This window comes from Plectropomus leopardus, chromosome 13 (genome assembly GCF_008729295.1).
Source record: "Plectropomus leopardus isolate mb chromosome 13, YSFRI_Pleo_2.0, whole genome shotgun sequence".
NCBI lineage: Eukaryota > Metazoa > Chordata > Actinopteri > Perciformes > Serranidae > Plectropomus > Plectropomus leopardus.
Genome location: NC_056475.1, coordinates 4,195,414 through 4,212,876, shown reverse-complemented (window position 1 = coordinate 4,212,876; position 17,463 = coordinate 4,195,414). Strand labels below are relative to the sequence as shown.

Sequence of the window (17,463 nt, the reverse complement as noted above, 5' to 3'; positions counted from 1 at the left end):
ATTATAATAATTCTGTAATATAATTTTAAATATGCAATGATTGTTTTCCCCACTATAATAATTTTATCACTCTACTCTCAGTCTCTTTTTCAATGATTTCTTGCAGTTTGTAGAAAATGTATTACCAAGCTGGGCAATGCCTTTTTTTTCCATGCTTTTGTTTTCACACCAATTTTCTCTGGGTTCAAAGGTTTAAATGATTGTGAAAAGCGTCTGAAAGCAGCACAAGAAACGTGATGTTGCTCCAAGCTTCAAAGGGCTAAAAAAATGAGAAAAGCTCATGTCTGATGTATAAAAACACAGACAGCATGAAAGAAATATATTTCAGGAGGAAAAATAAAATTATTACAAAGAACAATTAAATATTGTGTTACTAGATAAATTAGTTAAAAGGACTCCTATTCATTATTGGACTTAATATAATTAATGAATAATTTAAAAACGTATGAATTATGGTAGCAATCTTATTTCAATTATGCAAAATACATCTTATTAAAGCCATAAAAATGTCCACTGCTACTGATTCATGCAAACTCTCCTTTGTGACAAAGACGTTGTTGGCGGGCTGAGCCAGCAAAGAGAACACATGAATAATGCCGACTCATTACACCCCCCGAGGGCCTGCTTCACATTGGACCACAATTCTTAAGACATCTGACAGACAAGCACATTATCTAAAATAGAGGTTTTAATAATGAAAGCTGGCAGCTCATTTTTAAGATGCAATAATTACCATTACTATGTTTTCATTTAATGTAAGTGCATTTATATTTGTTTGTGCATGCTTGCAGGTAAAACATTAACTGACTGAGTGAGCATTGGAGGTCAGCGTTAATGAGGTGATTAAGATAAGCCCTGGATAAATCAATAATTTATGAAGATGCAATCAAAGGGCAAAACTGAATGGAGTGGCAGTTATAGCTATTGGTCCCGGCAAATGTCAGTCTGATAAAAGCTAATGAGGGGAACAGATTGAAACATAAACAAAAGAAAAAAGAGAGAGATCGAGATCATGTAAGGTTTTTAAATTCCTCTGAGCATCTGTTGGTGTCGATTTATGAAGCAAGGCCTGAGGCTCCTCCATTATCTCCTGTCAGCTTTTTCCCTTCTTTATCAATACCTTGAATAACCTTTTAGTCCCAAACTTTACAAAACTACTAATTTCCTTCTTTAATGTCCTCACAAAGAAAAATCAATAGAAATTTATTCTCTTTGTATTTTTTTTTATTTCCTTGGGGTCTAATAACAATAATCAGTAATTTGTTTGGTTTAAAAGACCCCATAGTTTTTTAAATACAGGCCTCTGCCACAGTTAAGATGATAAAATATGCTTGTAATATATTAGTATACCAACATACATCAATTTGTTACAATTGAATTAGCACTATAACCAGTACTAATATTATTTTCACATATTTATTCTAGATATTCACCAATAAAGTACTTTGAAAACACCTAAGAAATGTTGATAAATCATATGGATATAATCTTTTCAATCTTTAATAACATTAAATGTATGGTAATAGTTTAGCGTACATCATTTAAGAAGGGACAGTGAACATTATTAAAGGCATAAGGTATAAAAATGCCGGAATAAGCCAGGGGGCTATTTTTCATCTGTAGTCCCGAAGCCAAGGAGTTACGCAAGGCTTCCTAAAAAAAAATAAATAGAACAACAAAGAAACAGGACATACAGTTAAGGAATAAATTAATGGATTTATAAAACAAGTGAATATTCATCCTTTTTTATTTAATAAAAAATGTAAATGTATTATCTTAGCATCACTACCTACTAATCATTATATAAATATAAATATAAATATAAATATAAATATAAATATATAATGGAATGATCATGAGATTTTTTTCTATTTCTTAGCAATTTTATTTACTTTACTTTAGCTTCAAAAACGTAATCATAAATGGACAAATCAACATTTGTTCGATCATGTTTTTTTTGATAAATTATTTGACTCTTATTCAATTTAAATTTTTTTGTATTTCAAGACCTGTGAAACTGTAACGTGTCAAAAAATATTCCTATCTTTGAAAACCCAACCACACAGAGCCATCATGCTTTTTATTTTATTTTATTTTATTTTTTTTAATTTTGTTGCTGACTTCCTGTAGGAGGCGAACTGACAAGGCAGATTATTTAAAGACACAGCGACATCTAGTGGATTCTTTTAGCGTAACATACCTAAACTGAATGGTAGATATAACTCAGTCAGGTTGATTTGAGTTTTTCAGATAGAAATTATAGTGACTCAAAAATGTCCCCAACCAAACGTTTGAGCAGAGCATTAAAGGAAAAAAAAATAATAAATCAAACAGCACTCATAGTGATTTTTTAAAAAAGTGCCTCTACAAAGGACCTTTATCTCCCTCTGGACCCTGACGTTCAGTTACATGATTGCTTAAGCGGATGGGGCTGTTTATAACCACACCAATGTATCAGTCATGCTAACTAACCACTGACCGCGTTTCACGCAGCACAGGAAGTTAAAAGAAACCGAGCAACATAAAAAGCTCTTTGACTTTCCCCTCTAACACTTATTATAGTGGTTGTTCATGTGGATTCTCTCCACACACAGCTCTTTCCTCACGGGGTCAAAAGTCAGATGTGTGATTGACAAATCAAACCCCTCATTGAGTCTGCGAGATAAGGTGAGGTGATGGTGGAGAGGCGAGAACTTTGGACCCACTTCACTCGCTCCTCTTCTTTGCCACCGGCTGCAGCGCCTCGGTTCGTCTCTCTTCTTCAGTGGACAGCATGAAGATCGAGTTTGCCCCGTTGGAGACTCCCCTGCACCGGAGGCTGCAGACGGCCACGGTGCTGCAGTGGGTCTACTCCTTCCTCGGCCTGGGTGAGTGTGCACATGTGTGAGTTTACTGGAAACATTTGAAAATGATACTGATGGGCAAGGCAGTAGGGTATTTTTATGCATTTTGGGGGGGACATATTATAAGAAAGTGGTTTCCAAGGAAATTTTGAGTGCCAAACACATCATTTTTCTGCATTATTTTGATTTTTGATGCATAAGTTTAGGTATTTTCTGCATCAGTTCATGTGAAAATGCAGCCTACTTCCTGCTGTAAGTTGCTTCATCTTTTTTTCATTTTATGGCAGACTGCAACTACTGACTGTCAAAATAAAAGTCCTCTACTATTCCAATGTTTTCATTGAGGGAACAAATACTCATGCTCTAAATTTTTATGCCATGTGCCGATAGGATGGCAGACCACCTCACGAAGCACAAATCTACAGTTTGATTTTAAACAGGAGGCGTTCAAACATGTCGGCCTGACAGCTTGTAGGCGAAGTGTCAGTGAAAACTTCTGTAAAAATAGACATGAACTGTTGGACGGCCACATGAGGGAGCCAAAAGCAGTTCATGACATGAGCAGAGTGCAGTCTGCACACAAGGTTGCCCTCTCAACAGACTCAAGTTAAGCTGTATATATATCTTTAAAAGTTTTATTTGTCTGCTTAATACTTGTTGTTGGGGCTCCTGGCCTCAATGCAAAACGTCAGATGTCAAATTGACGAAAAATGACCACAAGGAGACACAAAACCCACGAAAAGATGCATAAGGACTACACAGAGATGCAAAAACACCACAAAGTGTCTTACTCCTGTTCAGTAGAGATGGTGGGGCCTTTTGCATATCTGTGCCCTGGGGCCCATTGACTCATAATCCATCCATGTGTCCTGGATTTGTTTAGCTCTGGAAGACAGCTCTCACATATTGACAGTTTCTTTTGTCTGACAGATCTCTACAGCCCTGTCATGTTGCAAAATGATCAAAAACTGAATGTTATCAGTTTATTTATTTCAGTTTCCAACTTATACAGTTAGGTAATTATTATTTTTAAAGCAGTGACAAAACAAAGCAAGTTCTTCTTAGCTTGTTGCTAATTTACATTATTAATTATATTCTTTCTTTTGTTTTTTCATTATAAGAAACCCATTATCCTCTTGAGGGTCACAGGGGGGCTGGAGCCTTTCCCACATGACACTGGGTGAGATTTTTGGGTGGACCCCGGACAGGTCGTAAGACTATTGAAGGGTTGACACATAGAGACACACATCTACACCTACAGCAAATTTAGAGTCCCCAATTAACCTAAAAAAAACTCCACACAGACTGGCCTGAGCTGGCCTGCAGGTTTGAACCTGGAGTCATTTTGCTGGGAGATGACAGAGCTAACCACTGTGCCAACGTGCCACTCTTTATTAGCTATATAAAAGTGGATAATGGGGTTTTTGGAGTGATCAAGCAGATGATGTTCAGGTGCTGCGATTGACTCCAGGCAGTGGGAGGTGTGTCCTGTGCTGTCAGCTAGTCATAGCTGGTAGTTTATTGATTGTTGTGACAATAAAGATACTTAAAAAAAATTTTCACAAGTATTTGTCTTCATAATATTTAACTGTTATTTAAAGGATATTTAGTAGCGAGGACTGTAGATTGCAACCAGCTGAAACTTTTCCAGGTAAGAATCCCCTTAGTGTTTATTGGTCAGGAGGTTTTAATGGAAACTGAATTATCTGCAGAGGTTTGTTCCTGTCCAGAACAAATGGACTCAGTGATTTAAACTGGTTAAAAAAAACACAGAATAAAGCATTTTCTTTGGTATTATTCTGATGTTTGTTTTGTCAGTTTCTTTCTTATTTGGGGTCATTTCTTAAGTCTTCTTTTCACGTTTCTGAAATAAACCAAGCCACTTTGTTTCAAAGGGTTAAATAAAAAGGTGTGGTGTTGTTTCTGAGAGAAAGTTTAGCAACTGAACACTGATGACTGTGTGCACCCGGAAAATTAGTGACACCCAAAATAAAAATGACAACTATGACATCATATTAAAGTGTACTGACATTATATGAGCACATTATGCGACAGCATGGATCTGCTACGACCACCAAACCTCCAGCATGCACTCTGAGTGAACTCAATACTGATGATGCAGAACTGATGGTTTTTACAAAATGTCTAATTGAGCCAAACACATGATCTCCTAGTAAACACACAGTATGTTTATGCGTCATGACAGATCAGCAGAACATTTCATACACTTGTTTACTGCACTGTTTGTTCTTGTTGCTAAAAAACTCATGACTCTCCTCTCTTCTCTCCTCAGCGCCCACGTGCATCTTCCTCTTCTTCTACCTGCTGTTCACTCGCTTCTGGCTCATCAGCGTGCTGTACGCCGTCTGGTGGTTCTTTGACTATGACACGCCGGCACGTGGAGGCCGCAGGGTGCCTTTTTTGTGTGGCCTCAAACTTTGGGATTATATGCGGGATTACTTCCCCATCAAGGTGAGAGAAAGCTTTTAGATAGTTGTTAAATGAGCAGTAAAAGTACTGTTTCCACTCTGTGTAAATACACTGTTACAAGGAAAAAGTCCTGCACTGAAAATGTTACTTAAGTAAAATCAGGAAAATGAACTTACAGTGACCAATGCAGAAAAATAAAAAAACGCAAAACAAAAAATAGAACACATAAAAAAACCCTCAGAATTTGAAAAAACACTCAAAATTATTTAAACAAAAAAAAAAGTCAAAATGATCTAAAATAGAAAAAAACAAATCTTCATAAATAAATATATCTATAAAAAAAATAAAAAAAACCACCCCAAAACTCAAAATTACAAAAAAGAAAAAAAAAACAAACTCAAAGTTATGACAAAAAGGAGAAGAAAAAATCAAAATCAAAATCAAAATCATTAAAAAAAAAAAATAGAAAAATGCTTAAATTTTTATCAGAAAAATTTTAACTAAATCAACTGATTAATCAAATTGTTGCAGCAGTACTTATATAAACTCTTTGGTAATTTAATTTATAACAAAACATCATTTTTTTTATTATAAATTCTTATGTTTTTATGCAGATATCTTAATTTGTAAAGTAACCAAAACTGTCAGATAAATGTAGGGAAGTAAAAGTACAGTATTTAGTGGAGAAAAAGTATAAAGTGACATGAAGAAAAAATACTCAAGCAAAGAATAAGTACCTCAAACTCATACTTAAGTACAGACACATTTCACCACTGTGTACGAGGCCTACATGTCAGCCACTGTGTAAACTGTATGTGCACAGCATTAAGCAGACGGTCCCTGTGAGGTGTGGCGGCGTTTAGCAGGTCAGAGAAAAGGACATCAGAACATCTCGCTCTGTCACTTCAGTTTATCTAATCAATGATCTTCAGCTACATACGAACAGCCGCCGTTATCTTCGTCCTTGGCAGCAAATAAACCGCTGATGGATGAGGCCCACCGGTCCCCTACAGACATGTACAGTATATGTACACAAACCCAAAAAAGTCAGCCTTTTTGTGGTCTGATTAAACACAGAGTGTACTGCAGGGCATGTGTGTTTGACGAGAGTTAGAGAGAAATTTCACTGTCAATACTGGACCAATTTTAGAGTAGTAAAATACTATACTGAAGGACATTAGAGCTCCCCAGTAATGAGTCTGTCATCGTTTCCCAGTTGGGAAGTCGTTCCTCCGACTTTGTTGTGTTCATGTGCTTTTAGGTTGTAAAGTGGGAAAAACACGGAAACTATTTAATCTAAGTCACTCTACAGCAGTTAACATTAACACCATTTTACACATATTTCACACGTGAATTTATAGAATTTTTTTTTTTTACCATTGACCAAAAATTAAATTAACAAAAAAAATGAGGAAAAAAGTATCTTTAAAAACTATATTTATAAATCTTTTAATCATACAGTATATTTAAAATTACATTAAAGAACAAAGAAAAGGTTCTAATCTTCTGTATATTTTTTTGTAATTTTTTTGTCAATTTTTGGGGAATTTCTTATTACATTTCTTGTCACCGTCTGTGGTTTGTGAAAGAAATCAAGCCAATTTGCTTAGATTTTTAAAGGGTAAAATACCTGTACCTTATTTATTTAATTTTTAATCTGTTTTTAATAACTTTATGAGCTTAAATAATTAATATAAATAATTAAGAAATGTGCACAATAAACACATCAATTAAACTGTAAGATTATTATCTAGCTTTCCGCTCAAAATGTCAAACTACTCATTCAAACTATTACTTTACGTAATAAGTGCCCCTCTAATGATTTTTCACATATTTCTTCACCAGACGTTACTGCAAACCGAAGACATTTCAGTGTTCACAGGCGCTGATAGTTTAAATACAAAAGGCCGTTATTACTCTGCAAAAATGATGACCAGTCTCTAACAGCCGTGCCTTGAAACTGTCTGAAAAATGAAAATAAATCACATAAATGACATGAACATGAAAGGAGGCTGGTCACTACTGGCTCCACAGACATTAAACCTCCGCGTCAGACACTGTGTGACATGACAAACACTCTCAAGTCACCCTGACTCCACCGAGACCTGACCACCGTCCTTTCCTGCAGCCTGTTGTGTCCCTCCTGTGGTCACACACAAGCACTGCATACACATGATATGAGGTACATTCCTACTTTTGATCATTCAGTCTAATATGAGTTTTGACTGCAGTGTTTGATGTTGGGTGTTCATTTTTTTAACCATGAAATATAATGACCTCCTCTGTGAAATTCACTGAAAACAGAACCCGTGTTGACAGCGTCCACCACCTTGCAGAGGTCTGCATCGTGCCCTGAGCCGTGACTTACACTATACTTTGGACTGTGCTGATAAGACAAGAGCTCAACAACAACATCAATACAAGTTCAACTGCATATTTTATTCAAACTTTTTTTTGTATTTCCAAGTTTTAACTGGGTCGCTTTTATGTTTGCACAGTTCAGCCTTCGCAGCCATAAATAATAACACACAGTAATCCATAATGTTCTGTCAAGTTGAACTATGTGAACTAGACAGATCCTGTTCATCTATGGGAGAGAGTACATTTTAGAAAAAGACCTTAAAAGACACACCTTGCTGATTTAAAAAAAAAAAAAAAAAAACAGTTCTAAAAAATTTTGAAAAATATTGGGGAAAAAAGACAACAAAGGGAATATACAGTATATGAGCAACAACAAAAAATAAAAGCAGAATAATAAAAGCCAAGACAAGGGATGATAAGGTGATAACAGTAGTGAGAACTGTAAACACAGCACCATATAGTAATAAAAGTCAGGAGAAGACAGGTACAGAAGTGATAATCCTATAATAACAGGAACAATAAACTGTGCGAAATTAATAATGATAGCCTAATTCTGCCTTAAAACATAATTCAATATAATATTAAGTCTTTTAAAAATGATTTAAGAGATAATACAGACCAGTGTTAATAGTTTTGTATTTTTTTAATTATTTTTTTATTTTTGTTTTTAATTGTGGTTCTCAATTCAGTTTAGTTTCCAGAGTGAGTTTATTTGTTTTGGTTTAGTTTTATTATTATTATTTTTAATAGGTTACTTTTAATTTGGTTTTTAGTAGTTTCACTTAAAAAAGAATTAAGTTAAAAAACATAAAATTAAATAAGATAACATAAAATAAATAATAATAATTTGTTGACATCCCACTCCTAATAAATAAAATGCATTCCCTATATATTTCTCTTAAATTAAAATTAGTTTTGCAAAAAAAAATATCATTCTGAGCTTTTATAATTTTTGCTTCATTTAGACAGCTGACAGAACACGTTTCGAGAGGGGTGACTTGCAAAGAGTCCCATGATTTATGACGCAGTAAATAAAGTCATTAATCGGAGTCTGTATAATAATAGCAGCTAAAGTGAAAGTTATTGGCTACTGAATCCGTCTCTGATTTGACATCTTGTGTAAACGTATATCAGACAAAAGAAAGCTGTCTTAACCTTTTAAGTAATTCCCAAGAACTCATAAAATGCCCCACTTTGCCCGGATCTCACATATCCATCTCAAAGTGAATCATCTCCAGCATCATCTGACTGTATGCCACATTAAGCCTGAAACAAGGAGTCAATGTGAGGGCGAAGAGAAGAGCAGTGTCCTGCAGAGAGCCTAATTAGTCTCATTGGTGTGTCTTTACCCACCGTTTCTAATAACACCATCATCAGCTCAGACCAAAAGCTCAGCAGCTGATGTGCGCTCGCTTGCTTTTGGAGAATGACACAACAGATTTAAACAAAATGTACTCATCAACATGAGGATAAACGGAGTATGTTTGCCAAGTCAGGTTCATTTTAGAGCATATTTCACATGAGAGGCGTAGACTCAACGTGCTTAAAAAAGAAAAAAACAAATAGGCAAAAGCACATTTAATGAGAGCATATAATGTATTAAAAATATCCATTAACCACACACTGTAAACTAAATGCTTGGGGAAAAAAATATGTGTCCTCGGTGAGCATGTCAGCGAAGCAGGAAGGAGCTCTAAAATAAATTGTCTGTTTTAGTGGGAACCATTAAAGGAATCTTGAAATAGGAGTGAAATATTTAAACCTTTTGGTTTTAGTTGAGTCAAAGTCAAAGTCAAAGTCAAAGTCAAAGTCAGCTTTATTGTCAATTCTGCAGTATGTACAAGACAAACAGAGGATTGGAATTACGTTACTCTCAACTCTCTGTGACAGAGAGTAGACATAAATATATATATATTTAAAAAGAGATAAATAAAACTGTACAATTCAAACAATGACACAAAATAAAAAGTTGATACTTTCTTCCTGAGTGAGCTCGACTATATTTAACCCCTGCTGGACCACTCTCAGTCCAGCAAAAAGTGCATGACAGTAATCTGGTCTAATGTGCTCTGTGATTGGTCACTTTGACAGTTCTTTTGTTTATAAACAGCTGCGGCCATAATGATTAACCTTGTGAGCGCGGGGCCATCGGCAGCAGCTACCTGCAATACAAACAGAGTGGAAACAAAACAACACGCCACCTTTGTGAAGATCTGCTGTCGAGTACTTCACTACAAACCTGTTTAGTCTTTTAGCGAATGGCTACAGGAAAATGTTTGACCAAAGCACTTCGTACTGAATCAGTGCTGGGGGAAATGTGTATTTTTATTAGATAGTCAGAGGTGGATGAAGTAGTCAGAACATTTACTTAAAGTACTACTACCATCCTGTGAAGCAAGTATAATCAGGAAAAAAAATACTTACTGTATTAAAAGTAAAAGTAGGCAATGTAGAAGAATGTTATTTTAAAAACAAAACAAAAAACAGCACAAGCTACAAATGTAAAATTACTTTTTGAAAAAAGAAAAAACACCACCTAACAAAAACAAATTATTTCAAATGATAGAAAAAAACACCCCCAAACTCAAACTTCCTTAGATAAAAGAATAAAAACATGAAAACTTTATTTAAAAAATGGAAAAAAAACCACCCCCAAACCCTAACCCCAACCCTAACCAGAAAAAACCCTCAAAAACTTAAACTTTCCTAAAAAATAGAAAACAACACCTGAAACTAGCATGAAAAGAAAATACTCTAAGTACCTCAAACTCATGCATAAATTAAATACCTGAGTAGATGTACTTAGTGACTTTCCACTGCTGTAGATAACAGAAAAGAGGGACAAAAAAATCAAGAAAAAAGTACAAATAAAATCTGCCTGTTTGTCCCAGAGAAGATAACGGAGCTCCCAAATAATGGCTCAAATGTTACCGTAAGAAGAGTGGGGCCTTTAAATGCTAATTGCACACACGAATACAAACAGTGAGGAGAGCAGGTTTGTTTTGAGGACAATGCTGGCCATGTGCCGCAAAACAAACCACAACACATGACAAGCGACTTTTGACAGTGACCTTCGGTGCCTCCCACTATCTGCTCCCATCTGCTCTGGACCATAGTGGAGGCACGTAAACACTCTGCAGGTGAGATATCTTATCTGGTCGTTTACAGTTAATGAAGAACCATTATTTCTGACAATTTAGAGAAATATCACTCAATTTCCAAGGATTGATTACACACTCAAAGCTTGTCCAACACTGCCTGCCAAATAGAGAAATCCTCGAGTTAAATGTAAACATTTAAGCATCTCTGTGAACTTTCTGCCTCTGACAAACAACCCGAGAATGGCACTTTTCCAAGGCATTCGTGAGTCAGCAGATTTTGACTTTTAGATTGATTTGAAGAGCTGCCCCAGAGTCTAATCAGCTCCACAAGTTAACAAATAACTGTCCAATCAACACTCAGAATACTACAGAACAACCATAGAGACAGCTCAGATATCCTGAAGTGGGGTTGTAAGGTACTTCTCCATCGTCAGTGTTTTGCATGCTGTAGGTTAGCAGCTCAAATCGTCACATATTGCTGCTTTGTTTTGGTATCCTCCTGTGTCTACTGATGCCACAACCAACACCAGGATGTCAGCAAAAGCACATGGTTGGGTTTAAGCAACAAAATGCTGGTAATTAGGTTTTAAAAAACTTTAGTTGTTATTCTCATTTTATGCCTGTTAACATGCACTGTGTTTTTTTAATGCACTTCAGTTTTCACAGGAAATGTACAGATTCTGCTCATGAGATGCATACAGTCTTTTTCAAAATAAATGCACAACGTCACTAAAACAGCTTGTATTTACCTTTATTTTCCTGTGCAGCAAAAGGCACATGGTTAGGTTTAGATAAAAACTTCATTGTTCGGTTTAACATTCATATGGGAAGCATACACCGACCTCCCGCATGAAGGTCCAGGGTTTGTCGGGCCCATCGAACACCCCTTCCTCCTGCCCTTTGTGGACTCCGACGGCGTTACTGCTGTAAAAGGATGGTTTTTTTCGTCCATGTGTAAAGCAGAAATCACTGACCAAGCGGCAGTATTTGACGCTGAAAATGGAAATACATGAGTAAATGTCCAAGTTCCTAAAAATTGCTTATAAAAGCAGTGCTCGAGTAGATGTACTTCGCTACATTTTGGCACGCAGGCAGGAGGGATGAGAGATGGTGTAGAGCGTCGACACTGGGATGCAGAAGCACATGTTTGGGTTGCAGCCAGATAAGTCAACACAGTGCACCGTCAAGTGTTTAAGGAAGAATCAGATGACCCAGCATAAATGTAATATTCAGCAAGGTTACCCTACATGATTTTAAATAAATGTACAGATTTTTTTACAAGATAGTGAAAGTATATTGAAGAACCAATTTTTCATAAACAAGAAAGTAAAAGTAAAAAATTGACTGGATTAACAGACAAGATACATTCATGACATGGCATATAGTATCCCTGTGATCCCGTCCCCACATTAGTTCACCTGCACAGAATAGATACTATATATCATGTCATGAATATATATATATATATATATATATATATATATATATATATATATATATATAAATATGTATATATATACAGTGTGTATAAGGTCACTTTAAGGCACATTTATCAAAGTGTAAATAAATAAAAAACAATACGATGAATTAATTACTGTTTAAAATGTAATAATAATAATAATAATTAAATAGAAAAAATATAAATATTAAATTAAAATCTAAAATTAAATAAAAATATTAATATATATACAAAATTAAATAAATATACAAAAGATTCTTTTGTTTTCGTCTCCCAGTTGGTGAAGACAGCTGACCTCGATCCCAGGCACAATTACGTCCTCGGCTTCCATCCTCATGGCGTGCTGGTGGCAGGAGCCTTTACCAACTTCTGTACCTACGCTACAGGCTTCAGAGAGCTGTTTCCCGCCTCACCAGCTACCTGCTCATGTTGCCCCTTTGGTTCAGAGCCCCATTTTTCAGAGACTACATCATGTGTGCAGGTACAAACCAGCCAAAATATGCTGTATTTAATGCCATCAAAGGTTTTATCTGACGTATTTATTTTGTGTTACAACACTACAGGTCTAATTCCTTCCGACAAAGAGAGCGCCACCTACGTACTCTCCAAAAAAGGTGGCGGTAACGCTGTGTGGTTATTGCAGTTGGAGGGGCCCCAGAGGCCCTCGATGCCCACCCCGGTACCTACAATGTGCTACTGGCTCAGAAGAAAGGCTTCATCAAAATTGCGCTGGAGCACGGGTAAGAGCAGGGAGCCCCGGGGGAATGAGAGGAGTTTTCTGTTAAATACCTCTAATTTTCCAAGGTCTCGTGGCTTGCAAAAGGATTGTGTCCATCTATTCATTTTAGGTTTATTTGAGCTTGACTGTGGCCTTTTGAAACAGAGACTTATTCATGGAATATCCCAGGGAAAGCACATTATGAGATCAATTTCGGATGAGACATAAAACACGAGGATTTCAAATGCAGACAAATAATAATCAATTAAACAATATTTTCACTGAAATCTTTTTTTTAGTGCCCATCTGGTGCCGGTCTTCTCCTTTGGAGAAAATGAAGTGTTTGATCAAGTGGAAAATCAAAGAGGAACCTGGCTTCGCTGGACACAGGAGAGGCTCCAAAGCGTCATGGGTATCTCCCTGCCTGTTTCATGCCCGTGGTGTTTTCCAGTACTCCTTTGGTCTCATGCCTTACAGAAAACCAATCAATACAGTTGGTGAGTATTTTTCTCATCTATCAGTGTAAGAGCCACTTAATCACATAATGTGTACTTGGGAAAAATGTTAATGTCATGAAAAATATAGGTTTTGATGTTCAAGTTTTTACAGTTTCTGTATATTTTGAGTGGTGTGTAACAATAGACTAAACTTCAGTTATATATATATATATATATATATATATATATATATATGCATTACTTATATTAATTCTGTTAGAATGCAGGCTGAGTTATGTACCACAGCCATTGTGCTGAAAAGCAGCTTACGAACGACAAAAGGGCAAAGGATGACGTCGTGCTGGAAGACGACAAGAAGTCTACTTAGATGCAGATTGATAAAAGTTTTTGACTGTGCTTTATTGTGTAGGAATGTGTTTGATCGGTAGTGGATCAGACGAAATGTGATTATTTTCCAAAATAAAAGTCGTTAAAGTTTTTCTCTGAAGGGTTTCTTTAAGCTAACTTTTCATCGTGACGGGGAGGGGATGGGGGACAACTAGGTGAGACGGCTGCCAAACTGAAGACCACTGTTTGAGAACAATTAACAACAACACCGGTTGCTTTTGGCGACTCTTTGCTGTGTTTATATCAAATGTTTGTTGCACTGAATCTGGATGGTCTTTGAGGTACATCATGCCTTTTCCCATTGGAGTCTGAGCCATTTAATTTTGGGTGTTTTTCTCCAGCCTGTGCTTCTGTGCCACCATGTGTGGTTATTTCAAGCCAAAACATGATCTTTTCATTGTAGCCACTAGACAATATTGTGTTTGCATCGTACGTCTCTGCAGTCCACAGATACACTTAATTTTCATGTTTCATATTTTGACATCAGCGTATGGACAGAAATGTGAATAGTGCGCCACCTCGGTATGATGCCAAGCTGCAGACCACTGCTCAGGTGCAAATAAACAACAACAACAGTTCATTTTTGGCGACCCTTTTTGGCATTTCATATTGGCATTTGAGCCACCGTTTTTTTGTTTTCACTGACCCGGCCTGCTTTTTTCGTGCTTTTGTGACACCAAATGTGGGTGTTTTGAGCCAAAATATACAGTGGCCCGAGGGTCAAAACACTACAACATTTCAGAAAACAAAATAACATTTCAAAAATTTAACATTTCCCAAAACAAAACATTTTAAAAAAAAAAAAACAACATTTGGTGAGACTCAAATCACTGCCTGAAATGTACAGTGCCAACAGTTTTTCTGGTGACTGGGTTGTAAATGAATGATGGAGTGCATTAGACTTGTATGACAGAAAAAACCTCTGATCTATATCATCTATACGAATGTATTTCCCAACCAGCAGTTGATTTTGGCAAAGGCATGTAATGTAAATGCTGCCTATCACGTTTTAGATAAGCAGCCCTCAAATAGCATCAAACTGGGCATATTGTAAACTGTAAAGTACACTGACCTCACCTTGTCGCCTCTCTACAGTTGGACGGCCGATTAGGGTCGAGAGGAATCAGAAGCCAACGGCCGAGGAACTCGATGCCCTGCACCAGCGGTACATGGATGAACTCAGCAATCTGTTTGAGGAGCACAAAGGCAACTACGGCGTGGATAAAGACACACACCTGAACTTTGTCTGAACTGGACTGATAACGCTGTCGGTTTGAATGCATATTTATTTGTAAAGCTCGCCAGGCTCAGATATTTGTTTCAATTGCATCAGAAACGTGACTTTGCTCTGCAACCAGCCTGTTGATTAAAGATAAATAAACTGTTGTTGGTTCTGTAATAAGACACACTTCTGTATCTGTTTATATAAGGGACGATTCAATTACTCCATGAAAGAAAAGGAACCAGAATAGAGATACTCATCCATTACTGAGACCTGAGGCTGTTCACTCAGACTTCTGTGTGGGAAATCACTGCAGAACACCAGCAACACAAGTTTCCTCACCATCTCCCAGTGGTGGCATCTGTCTGGAGTTTTGGACTTTGTGCAAGACCTGACAACTTTCTCAAACAGAGTCATAGGTTGAATTCAGGTTGCAACATCATTTGGAGACGCTGTCATAAAATACCAATAATTTGGTATCTTTCCAAAGGCTATAAGCAGGGAAATAAAAATCTTTTATACACCACTCAACTGAATTTTATTTCTTTTGTTTCTATAATAAGCCGTGAGGACACTAAGAGAATAGTTTCACAATTTAATGCTGGAAGGTAACTAAGACATTGGTTTAACCCTTTGAAACAAGACCAAATTAGCTTTTTTTCTTTCCAAAATATGAGAATAACAGAGTTTGTAACTTAAGAAGAAATTAACCAAAAAAAAAAGTAAAAAAAACCCCAAAAGTTAAAGAGTTCCTTAAATTATAATAATTCTGTAAAAAAGATTTAAATATATAATTCTGATATGATAATACTGATTATAGGTTTTTTGACATTTTCCCTGGCTTAAATTTTTTGAGCACCTCTTGCCAAGTTGTTCATTGACTTTTTCCCTTCTTTTTTTTTTAAAGCAAATTTTAAGCAATTTGTCCAGGATTTGAAGGTTTAAATAGTTGTGAAGGCATCTGAATGCTGCGCCACAAAAATGATGTTGATACAGGTTTCAACGGGTTAGATACTGTACTTAAATATTCTTTTTTTAAGCACAATTTTAAGATACCTGAGCATTTCCATTTCCATTTTATGGGGGATGCATTGCACTTTTCACTGCACTACATTTATTTCACAGCTACAGTCACTACTTACTTTTCCATTGCTTACCAACATTTGGCTTGGGGCAGAAAAAGCAGTCATCCCTTATCACATTTCATGTCTTCCGGTCTTCCGAGACATTTTCCTTCTAAACTTCTGATGTGGTTTCTTTTCTGTAACTGCTTAAGGCCACACAAGGTCAAATTACCCCGTATTTAATTAAAAAAAACAAAAAAAACGGACAAAGATTAGAGAAGGAGCCATAAAATTAAAATTAATGCAAATTTGTGCTGCAGAGTTCACATCTGTTTTTCCTCTTTCTCTTCAATTAATTATGTCACAACCCTTCAGCTTTATCTTGTGACTTTTCAAAGGGGCTCTACGGGGACAACAAGAAAATGACTAAATGACATAAAAAGACACAAAACAATACAAAGAGATGCAAAACAGCTGCAAAGAGTCACAGAGAGATTTACAATGACTACAGAAAGGGACAAAACAAAAATGAGGTGCAAAATGACTAAAAAGACACAAAGCAACTACAAAGAAACTCATAATGACCACAAAGAGACAAAAAGGACAACAATAAAAGACAGAAATTTCAGCAAAGAGACACCAAATGTCTGTAAAGATGCCAGGCAACCACAGAGACACAAAATGACTACAAAGAGACACAGAATGACAACAGAGATGTAAAGCAACAACAAAGAGACTCCAATTGACCACAAAGAGACACAAAACCATTCAAAAAGATGTAAAACAGCTGCAAATTGACACAAAGAGACTCAAAATGAACAAAAAGAAACACAAAATGATGCACAAGAGACTTGAAATAAATACGATAGCACACAGCAACTCCAAAAAGACTCAAACTGACTGCAAAGAGACACAAAATATTTACAATGACACTCAAAATAAACACAAAGAGACTAAAATGACTGCAAGGAGACTCAAAATAACCACAAAGAGACAATAAATTGCTGGAAAATGACTTCAAAGAGACTCAAAATTACCACAAAGAGATGCAAAGCAACTGCAAAGAGACACAAAATGTCTACTAGGAAACACATAATGACTGCAAAGGGACAAGAGATGACTACAAGGACACTCAAAATGAATGCAAAAAGACTCCAGAGGACCACAAAAAGACACAAAGCAACTACAAAAAGACACTGTAGAGAGATGTGTAAGAAAAACAAAAAGACGCTAAACAACTATAAAGTGTGTGTCTTGCTCCTACGTAGGCACTGTTGTGGGGCCTTCTGCAAGTCTGGGCCCCGGGTCCTATTGTCTCATAATCAGCCATGCCTGTATGTTAAATGTGAAGTTAGAGACAGCAGACGATTAGGAGCATTAAGACCGAAAGCAGGTGAAAACATCCAGCCTTGAGGTCTTA

General features: G+C 36.4%; 1 protein-coding gene across 1 annotated transcript; it reads left to right on the top strand.

Annotated features, from left to right (window-relative positions):
- The first annotated feature begins 2,617 nt into the window (after nt 1-2,617).
- mogat2 (monoacylglycerol O-acyltransferase 2) lies at nt 2,618-15,478 on the top strand. Its single transcript, XM_042499787.1, is given in 9 exon segments — nt 2,618-2,867; nt 5,137-5,315; nt 12,472-12,598; nt 12,601-12,675; nt 12,758-12,822; nt 12,825-12,934; nt 13,212-13,337; nt 13,339-13,409; nt 14,853-15,478. Coding segments are annotated over 9 exon segments (1,002 nt in total). The 5' UTR covers nt 2,618-2,773; the 3' UTR covers nt 15,008-15,478.
- Nucleotides 15,479-17,463: the final 1,985 nt, after the last annotated feature.